The sequence below is a fragment of the Leiobunum rupestre genome, chromosome 4, assembly GCF_980474605.1.
Source record: "Leiobunum rupestre chromosome 4, qqLeiRupe1.1.hap1, whole genome shotgun sequence".
Taxonomy (NCBI): Eukaryota; Metazoa; Arthropoda; class Arachnida; order Opiliones; family Sclerosomatidae; genus Leiobunum; species Leiobunum rupestre.
Genome location: NC_143387.1, coordinates 15,957,926 through 15,968,272, shown reverse-complemented (window position 1 = coordinate 15,968,272; position 10,347 = coordinate 15,957,926). Strand labels below are relative to the sequence as shown.

The window sequence follows — 10,347 nt, the reverse complement described above, 5'->3', positions numbered from 1 at the left end:
GGTTGGCCACTGTTTCTTTAAAATCGTCAATAATTTTAAATGCTGTTACGTAATTGGACGCGTAGCGGACAACGGTATCATACCTTTCATGTTCATCCGATAGAAATAAATTGTTGGGTGCACATGGTTCTTTATACAATATTTCGTAAATTTTACGATAATTATCGGTTATAACGTAACCCATTAATTCAAAGAGTTTTTGGTTCACTTTAAGGAGTTGAATGTGCGAATTAATGAAATATTTGAGTCTGTCCAATTCTCGAGTTTCCGGCGCTTTGATTACGACCGACGCTTCGGATATCGTACTTTGCAAGGTTAATTCTTTTTGGTCAGACATGGCGGCGGTCACTAGCGCATCAGATAGCGGGAACGGTGATCGAAAGGGCAACCGTTGGGGATCATTTATTTGTTCCCAGTGGCCGTATAAATCATCCCAGGCGCGCGAAGACATTTCAAAGACCTGGTGTGTGATTTTATTGCATAGAGCTACAGATATATCGAGTTCAGACGTAAAACCCGTAGTAACGAAAAGCTCGGATGAAAGTGAATGCCGAGGGTTAACTTTCCGCTGAGTCGGATCAAATTTAGACATTTTAGTAGGCGCTGGAACGTTATCTACACAGCTTCGTTTAGACATGATGCTCGAGAAACGGTTTGTAGTGTACTGCCGATGGATGACGGGGATGAATCCCTTATATAGCGATAATAATTTGATGACGTAATCAGGATGACGTAATGGGTTGACTCAATGACTCACGCGATTAGTCAAATTTTGCGGTGTTATGTGTATAGCGACGGCCATATTGGTAAACCAAAGAGATAGAAATTCTACAAGTCCCATTAAAAGTAAAATCAACGCGATTAGTAATGCGTTTTTAGGATTGTTCGCGATAAGGCGAGTAACGGGAGAAGCGGGGATAGAACCTTCCATACCGGAAGTTATCGTTAAACTAAATTTATCAATAAACCAAAAAAGGGATTTAAACGTTATATATTTTATAAAAAACCAAATGACATACAAAGTATTAAAATAAACAAATAACTAAAATAAACAAATGACTAAAATATACAAAAAGAAATATTGACAAATAACTAATATATAGAAAGGAATTATTTACAAATGAAAAATACAAACGAGAAATGAAAAAAATATATACAATAATTAAGAGGATCTATTCCACATAGTTTATGGGGCTCCATAAAATTCTACGCGCAACAACATTCATTTATAACCATTTTTCGACAAAACGTTTGTCCCCAAAAAATATCTAACACTTTGAAACGTCTTTTTTAAAAAGTGTTTGAGCATATAACTCTTTCACCATGACCATCCTTCTACGCTTAAAAACAGCTGTGAAAACAATCGCTTTTTATAAACATTTCGGTGCACACTATTTTAACAATACCCGATTTGACGCGTCATGCTAAATTCAGGAGTCGCGCGTGGGTCAAACTTAATTTGCATCGTAAAAAAGGTTAGGGTTGACACAAAAAAAAGAGCCCCTAAACCATTTTCCCTTCAAAGAAAAAGACCGTAGGGGCCTACATTGATCAATTAAGACTCGAGCGGCGTGGCCCCAAAGGATTCCACCCTAAGGGTTTGGTGTCTAATAAAACAGCGGCTCGTAAAAAAAAATTGGGGCCGCTCGGAGAACAAGAAGGGCACAGTCAAAAAGTTTTTTTCGTATATTCATCCAGCTTTGTCAAAATAGTCAAAAGAGTTTTCTGCGGCTCTTTTGAAAAACAACCTTTGTCAGCGATAAAAGGATGAACCGCCACCATATTTATGGGGCTATCATTAAAGTAGCCATTGATCCATCCTTAAATTTATAGGCTTAAAAAACAGTGGTGCTCATCTTTTAGAAAACAATCGAGTTTTATATAATAGAGTTTCGAATTTACGACGTGATATTATTTTTATACAGCCTCAAAAGATACGTATAAATAGAACCCGATCGGTCAAAGAAACTTCACTAATCAGCGGAATTCTCAAGTTGGAAGTCATTTTCTTAGCGCCTAGAAAAAATGGATAGCGAAAGCTTATGTTGGTTTCTAGACGATTTGACGGTAAATAGACCCTGGTCCGTACCCCAACTACTGCAATTTTATTACGGAATATGTTTATTTTTAAATTTAGAGCCAGGGTTTGCACCAAATAAGTTACCCGCAATCTTTAGCCGTCTGAGTTTTAAATTAATTTTGACGGTTATTGAAATTTTTGAAACTGTTCAAGCTATCCCCCACGTTCCAGAAGCGTGCCAAACGGTAGCCGAACTCCGACTATTTAATCAAGCATTACCGCCCCGGTTAGGCGAAATTATTGAAGCTAGATATAATAAGCGGGAAAAAGAATTACTCGAACTCGAGTGGGATGCCATGTTGGGTCCCGAATATGACGAACCTGTGTTGGACTACCTGAAGAGTAAGTTTTTTTCTCTCGTACCGCGTATCAAAAATATATAAGAAATTAAAAAATATATATTTATTTTTTATAGACACCCCTGAAATGGTCACGGTCGATGATGATGGAGACCCCGAACCGCGTGAATCCGCCGAAATGGTGGACGAATATTTCGACGAACTACTTAACCAAAGCGGTTACGGGGAGGAGGAGGGAGATTTCCCAATTGTAGGGTATATTGAATTTGAGCACCCTAATTGCGTAATTTTGGGTCAGACTGAAAAACAGTTCCCGAACTTCAATATGACGGGAATTGAATTGGAAGCTGAAATATCTAATAATATAGCGGAAGGGCTTGCCAGGGTCACTGAAAGGGTATTACGCGACGTAAACCCCGCTGACATGGTACAACTAGTAATCCGTAGTTCGGCGCTGGGTGCGGCGCATCCCGATATATCCATTTCATTTAGGAGACGTGACCAAATTGATATCGAGGCCCTTCTCGACGATGTATCCGAATCTATATATTCAGATGAGGAAGAAGCGTTTTTCATGGCGCCCGTTAATTTAATATTTTCCATTGTCCGTCTCCCCCAAGGCGGTGGCCGTACAAAACGGAAACGACTAGAGACCTTTGCCCTGTTTTCTAGAAATAGACAATCAATTGTCCGTATTGCAAACAGCGACTCAATCTGTCTCGCTAGAGCTCTTTGCGTCGGTGTGGCACTGTGTAAATATCAGAACGAGCCCGAAAACAAAAGACTAAAAACGGTCTATGAAACCTTGTCGCATTCCAAAGAAAACAATGTGGCTCAGCGAGCCGAGGCGCTCCTCCTATGCTCCAAATCGGGTGTCCGACCTAATAAAGAATGCGCGTCGCCCGAATCGATTAGAAAATTTAGAACGTATCTGAAAGAATACGATATTTTAATCTATCAAATTAAAAACAGCTGGCCGACCTTGGTGTACGATTCTAGAGTACGGGCCCGTATGGACAAAAAACGTATTGTACTTTTAAACGAGGGCGATCATTTCAATCTAGTTAAAAAGCTGGCCCCCTTATTCGGGAAAGCAAAGTTTTGTTCAAAGTGTCTCGAGGGGTACAGACAAGATAGCACCCACGCGTGTTCAGACTATTGTTTCGCGTGCTGCAGGGCCATAAAATGTACCGGAGATATAATAAAATGTACCGACTGTTTACGTAAGTTTACGGGTGTCGATTGCTACGCTCATCATAAAATAAAATTAACCGGCGATAAATTATCATTATGCCAAAATTTATTTCATTGCACGGAATGTTCGATTCTAATCGATTTGACCATAGACTAAGAAAGGTTTCACAAGGACATCCCGCGGGTAAAATTTAATTCGTGAAAAGTCTCACCGCTAGATGGAGCTACTATCTCAAAATACTGGGGCAAACCAAAGACTAAAGCATGAACTTAGAACTGACCGAACAGAGACCATATAAATTGAACGACTAAAATATAAACATGTGGTTGGTAGTTGTATGGAAGTTGCGAAATCCTCACAGCTGTTTCTTAAGCCTACTTAGACTAAGAAAGGTTTCGCATGCTTTTATGCTCTCGCTGATTTCGGTGTTAGGCGTTGTTTTATTAATGGGCTAAGAAATGGATTCTGACACTAAGATGGAAAATTATTACGATATTTTTAACGGTATGTACTTCATTTTCAAATAAGCTTTTTCTATAGAGGTAAATAAATTATAACTTTTTTTAGAATCTATGTCGTCTCTCTCATCAAATGATGGAGTTTCACCTACTGATAGTATTTTTAATGGTAAATGTTTTTAACCAAATTTTGTTTATGACATGAGATTAAAATATTTTTAAATTATTGTTTAGAGTCTTTCTCGACTGATGAAGAGTTGGTGAATATTCCAAGTACAGTACAAGATATAGTAGATACAAAACTGTCAACTACTTGTAAAGAATGTATTGCAAGAAAAATGAACTTGATGCAGAAAATTCTAAGTAAATCATATTAGAACTTTGTGCAGTTTTGAAAATATATATATTCTCAACTTTATTATTTTAATTTTAGAATTAAAACACCTAGAAAGAAGAAAGTATTAAAACACACTTTAACAAGTAAGTATGTCATGTTATTTGAAATTTAATTGTGATTTAACTAATAACGTCGTTGTGTAACTATTAAGAAGATAAATTTGCCTCTTCTGTTGAAATATTCTTTAATGAATGTCTTCAGAATCTGAAAAGAAATGGACGAACGTACCAACTGTAGAATACAAAGCTGTATACGCTTGGCTTGCTCAGATCTCTTTGAAAGACATCATGTTCTGGAGTCCTATAGTTTCAAAAAATCTATCAGGAATATCTACTTCAAAATATTGGCAGAATGTCAAAAATATTCAAAACAATACAGCTATAATGGAGTCTTTTATTGGATCTTTGGATCACTTAAAAGTATAATAATTAGATGAAAACTATTCTTCTGTCCCGAACTGTTCTCTTGCAGACTATTTCGTCTATAGAACCTTTCGGGACTGTTCAACAGTACCAGTGGCGTAGCCAGAAATTTGTTAAGGGGGGTCTAAGTATTCGAATGGTAAGAGGGGATCGAGAAGGGGTGAAAATTTAGTACAGTCAAAGGTAGGTTTAAGTGGGGCCTAGACCCGAAAACCCCCTTGTCTACGCCACTGAACAGTACTACAATAAATAATGTCACTATTTTATAACAATTTAATTTGTATTATAGGATGAAGGTTTGAGTTCTAAAGGCAAAAAAGTGGGTTCAAGATTTGTATTGGATGAAATTGTCAACAACTTTATTTCATTTATTCCGGCAGAGGATGAAAGAGAAAATGAAAACAATTTCGAAAATTGTCATAAAGAAAACCCCGATGTAGTGTCTCAATCTTATGATGGAAGATGTACAACAAACAAGAAGAATATTGCGCTTTGGCTTTCCTGGTTTTTTTGGGTTAAATAATTCGCTACTGACTCTGATAATATTTGGGCTGCATATTTTACACGCATTTTACTGAAATTGTTTAGATAGATGTGCTCTGAAGTTATCTTATGCAGTTTCCGTAAATTTCCAGCTTTACTTTGTTCTTCATTGAATATTTCTTCAAATGTCTTCCATACTATGGTTTGACCATTTATAAGAAGTCTTCTAGTTTTTCCATCATCTGTGCTACTAAACACGCAGTTCCGTACAGTTTTTAAAAGATGAGGAACATCGAATAAAAAATATATACTTCTGTCTTCCATAGAATATGGATTGTCGCATTTGTAATTGTGGGTTTTACTACTATTTGAATTGAAAAATTTCCTATTTGTCGAAGCTCCATCTCCGATTACGCATACAATTTTAAAGCCACAACTTTCGAGTTTTTTTACGGCTTCCCATACAATACTCTCAAGCGCTTCAGCGGATAAAGAAATGGTGGCAAAATGAGCTAAGGGGTACTTTATACTTGAAGTAGCCCCTCTCAACATGAGCATCAGTGCATGTGTAGCGATAGGTTTTTCTGTAGTCAAAGGTTTTTCCATAGCTCCTATTTTGTCATAAGTATCGTTCAATTTAGTGTAGCCAATGATGTCTCCATTCGCTTTTTTATAAACGAGATCTTCTTTTATTTTAATTTCGTCTAATAATAGGCAAAAGTAATGTTGGTGTGGCGGAAGCGAGTCAAGATTTACTTCTTTCACTAATTTCTCAAACGTTTTGTCCAGAAATCCGGGTTCAGTTTTGAAGTCAACATTATGACGAAATAAGGTACTGGATGATGGTAGCTGTAACGTCTCAGTCTCTCTTAATACTATGTACAAGGATGGCGATTTTCGGTACATGTAGAGACACCACTGAACCACCAAAGGATCCCACCGTCTCAGGCTTGGGTGTGTTTCCTTTAGCATCTTAAGCTGAGTTTCTAAGAAAATATCAGCAAATTTTCTGCTTTCTTCAGTTTTTTCATTTTTAACTATTTTGACATGTTCTTCAAGAGCTCTAATAAGAACATCTTGATCTGCTTCCTCAATATCAATATAGTTTCCTTTTGACTCTATTTGTTTCTTAATTTTTGCTTTTAAGACATTTAATTCTTTTTCCAATTCATCTTTCTCCGTTATGGTTTGCTTTAAATTAGAAACTAATTCTTCTTTATTCATATTGATTATTCTTCTCAATTTATATGGTGTATTATTTTCTTCACCACTATGACGCTTTCTTGACATCATTTTTCGAAAAGTACCGGTCATATTTATGCAAGAAATGCAGCAAGACTGATCGCTCAACAATTCACAACTGTTGTGACGTAAATGATTCGTGTAAGAACAGAGTTGAATTGTATTGGAATTCATCCTTTCATATAAATCGATAAAATCTTTCTTTAAGTTTCCCACACACACTTGCAGAGAATCTAATTTCTTTAAAATTTCAAAAAGGATATTTTTGTGAGAAATATAAGTGGGAAGTTCCAGAAGAATTACACGGTTGGTCAGTAAATTTCCAAGTACTTCAATTTTATAAGATGAATCCTTACTAATTATCACATTGAGCACATTAGTTTTAGCAAATCCGTTAATATGAAACATTTTAAGCAATCTAATTTCATCCGGTAAGAAGGTTAAAAACCAATTTGGAGGAAGCGCAAAATTGAATAACATCGGATGTTGAGAAACTGCATCAAGAGAATAATCGTGTTCAGAAAATATATTAGAAAATTCTGAAGATTTAGTTTTTTGGTCAATATCATTTTCAGGTTCTATTAGTGGATTTCCAGAATGGTCTACATCAATATATAACGCCACATCCAAATCAGTTGGTGGAGAAATAGGCACATTTTGAGAAGGCTTATTGAATCTTACTGCTTTTAGTTTCTCTCGTCTTGGATGATCTTCCAGACCAAGTTCAATTGGGTCAGGAGAGTTTTCTTTAGGACCATTTTCACCATAAAAATGTTTTGAACAAACATAAGTAGAGCTATTTACATTTTCAACTCCAAAGTTTGGACGATCCAAATTTAGCCAAGCGAGCCAGCGCAAGCATTTTTCATGTTGGCGCTTTGGTTTTGGAAAGGGAATAAAAAACACATTGCTCATGTGTTCTTTCATAGCATATCGGCTATCACTTCTACACCTGGGATGAATACATCCTTTATTTTGAGGCATATCCAAGGTTTGAAAACAACCTAATTGAACCAAATCTTTTTTATAACACAAATTCGTAATATATATTCAAAATGTAAATTAATTTACCTTTTCAAGTTCTTATTCGGCAAGCTGAAAGACCACTCGATCTGCTTTAAAAAATTGCATAATACTAAAACCTAAGCAGACGACCTTAACACCACGTGATCACTAGTTTCGCGAAAACTCGCTACGAGCGTGGCCGTTCGTCCCAGCTTCGGCTCAAGGAGAACCGAGAGAAATCCAATGCACTGGGAAAGGCGGAGAGCTCTCCGCGCGGGATGTCCTTGTGAAACCTTTCTTAGTCTATGCCTCGACAGTCACCGAAACTTTGGTCGTCTACTATTAAGAACCGTTTACGTAAAAAAAAAACGCCGAGTGCCAAAATTTTGAAATGGGAGAGTTACCGATAAACGTAACGACTAGACTCGAAAAAATATATTTCGATTCTCGTAATCCAGCTAGCTACGGGGGTGTTGAAAAATTATACGATTCTGTCAAAGAGCTCGGAATATCTAGGGAGAATGTTGAAACGTTTTTGCAAACTCACGACGCCTATACGTTACATAGACCAGTTATTCGAAAATTCCAACGACGAAAGATTCGTGTGGGAAACAGACTAGACCTCTATCAGACTGATATGCGCTCTTTAGCGAGCGACAATTCCGGATACACATTTATTCTTACTTGTATAGATTGCTTTTCGAGAGTGGCATTTGCCGTCCCCCTAAAACGTAAGACCGGCGCGGAGGTTGCCCGCGCCCTGAAAATAATTTTTAAAGAGCGGGGCAAGCCCCGCGCTATACAGTTCGACCGTGGGTTGGAGTACGTTAATTCGACTGTTTTAAAACTCCTAAAAGGGGAGGGCATTAGACATTACCATTCCGAAAATAGCGAAGTTAAAGCCGCGATGGTAGAGCGTTTTAATAGGACCCTGAAACAGCGCATGTATCGTTTTTTTACTCATAAAAACACGCGACGCTATCTCGACGAGCTGCCCAATTTAATTCATTCGTATAACGCCAGTTATCATACGGCAATTAAAATGGCTCCCTTCGATGTAAACGACAAAAATATTCTTCAAGTTTATCGAAATATTTACAAACCAGGGCAGTCTCAGCCAGCCGCCCTCAAGCCCCGAAAATGCCGTATCAAAGTCGGCGATTACGTAAGGATTACCCGAACTGCCAGACCGTTTTTAAAAGGATACAGCGATCAAAATTGGAGCGCCGAAATATTTAAAGTTGTTTTCAAGAATACTAAAAGACCTCTTCAATTTAAGCTCGTTGATTTGGCTGACGAACCCATCACGGGATATTTTTATTTCAAAGAAATTCAACGAGTTATAAAACCGGAAGAATATACAATTGACAAAGTATTAAAGAAGCGACGCTCAAAGGGTAAAGTCGAATATTTCGTTTCCTGGTTAGGGTATCCGGCTACATTCAATTCTTGGGTATCTGCTAAAGATGTCCGAAGCCTTTTACCTAACGATACCCAGTAATTCAAATCTCGAGATATTTCCGAATAATACGGTAGCCTGTTTCACGATAAAATTACCCGAACCTATCGAATTAAAGGGGGGGTGGGAAGTTGCGTTGGTGGAAATATTGTATCCCTTTTCGTTTTACAACGTGTTGCCCTATGACAATTACGTCTATTTCCGCGTTAATCCCGCCCAGCATGGGGGGCAGTCTGACCCTAAAATGGTCGGGACAATGCGTGAAATCCCTCCGGGGCATTACTTGAGTATAGACCATTTACTTAAAGTAGTAAACGACACAGCGCTATGCACCGCCGCTAATGTGTGTCTTACCCACGATCCGCTGAACGGACACGTGGCGCTGGTTGGAAAAAATATTACCCCCTATGGTGTATTTATGAGTGACGGACTGAGCAACACGCTAGGATTTGAAAGAACTAAAACTATCGCGGGTAGAAGCGAGAACCCGGCTCGCTTAAATTTCCACATTCCACCCCAAATCTTCGTTTATTCCGATATCGTCGCTGATCAAGTGGTGGGCTCGTCGCTCGTCAAATTGTTAAGAATAATAGCGGTTGACGAATCAGCCCGATTTGGTACTCATATCGAGAAAACATGCATTTCGCCGCATTACGTGCCCATTGAGAAGAAATACTTTGATACTATCCAAATAGATCTACGCGATGTTTATGTGAAACCAGCTCCTTTTGAGTTTGGCAATCTAACAGTAAAACTTCATTTGCGTCCAAGATGCCCTTAAGACACGTTCTAGAAAAAAGACGCTGCGTAGCGTGCCCGTACGCTCAATATTATGCCACTCAGGCGGGTGGCGCTATTCCCGACGTATACGTGGGATCGCCGTATAAGCGGGGGCACGGGCAATTCGGAAGCGGGTTTGGGAGTTTCTTCTCAGGCTTGTATAAGCTAGCGAAACCGTTTCTTTTACGGGGGGCGAAATTTTTGGGGGGCCAAGCCCTCTCCACGGGAAAACAAGTTTTGGCTGATGTCTCGACGGGGTCATCCATACGTGAAGCTACCAAACGGAGGCTTACAGAAAAGTACGATGATCTCAAACAACAATACGGGACTGGGAAACGTAAACGCAAAACTAAAACAATTAAGAAAAGACCAAAACGCGGTGAAAAAAAATCATTAGTAGGCAGGAAACGAGCTAGAAAGGTCGTTGATATTTTCTCCTAAAATCATGGGTCATTGCGAAGCGTTGAAAAGTGAACTTGATATTTTCCAAACCGCGCCTATCCAAACGTCAATTGAGGGAGGAAAAT

General features: G+C 38.4%; 1 protein-coding gene across 1 annotated transcript; it reads left to right on the top strand.

The window, feature by feature from the left end:
• Nucleotides 1-4,382: 4,382 nt before the first annotated feature.
• LOC149946478 (uncharacterized) lies at nucleotides 4,383-5,374 on the top strand. Its single transcript, XM_090170778.1, has 4 exons — nucleotides 4,383-4,395; nucleotides 4,466-4,516; nucleotides 4,581-4,848; nucleotides 5,141-5,374. Exons 3-4 carry the CDS (start codon nucleotides 4,621-4,623, stop codon nucleotides 5,372-5,374), a joined length of 462 nt encoding a protein of 153 aa, XP_090026904.1. The 5' UTR covers nucleotides 4,383-4,395; nucleotides 4,466-4,516; nucleotides 4,581-4,620.
• The last annotated feature ends 4,973 nt before the right edge of the window (nucleotides 5,375-10,347 follow it).

What these genes read in the sequence shown, in the direction of transcription:
- LOC149946478 (XM_090170778.1), top strand. Translation starts at nt 4,621, where the DNA reads ATGTCTTCAGAATCTGAAAAGAAATGGACGAACGTACCAACTGTAGAA. An exon ending in GATCTTTGGATCACTTAAAA is followed by an intron (nt 4,849 to 5,140) that starts GTATAATAATTA and finishes TTTGTATTATAG; the next exon opens with GATGAAGGTTTGAGTTCTAA.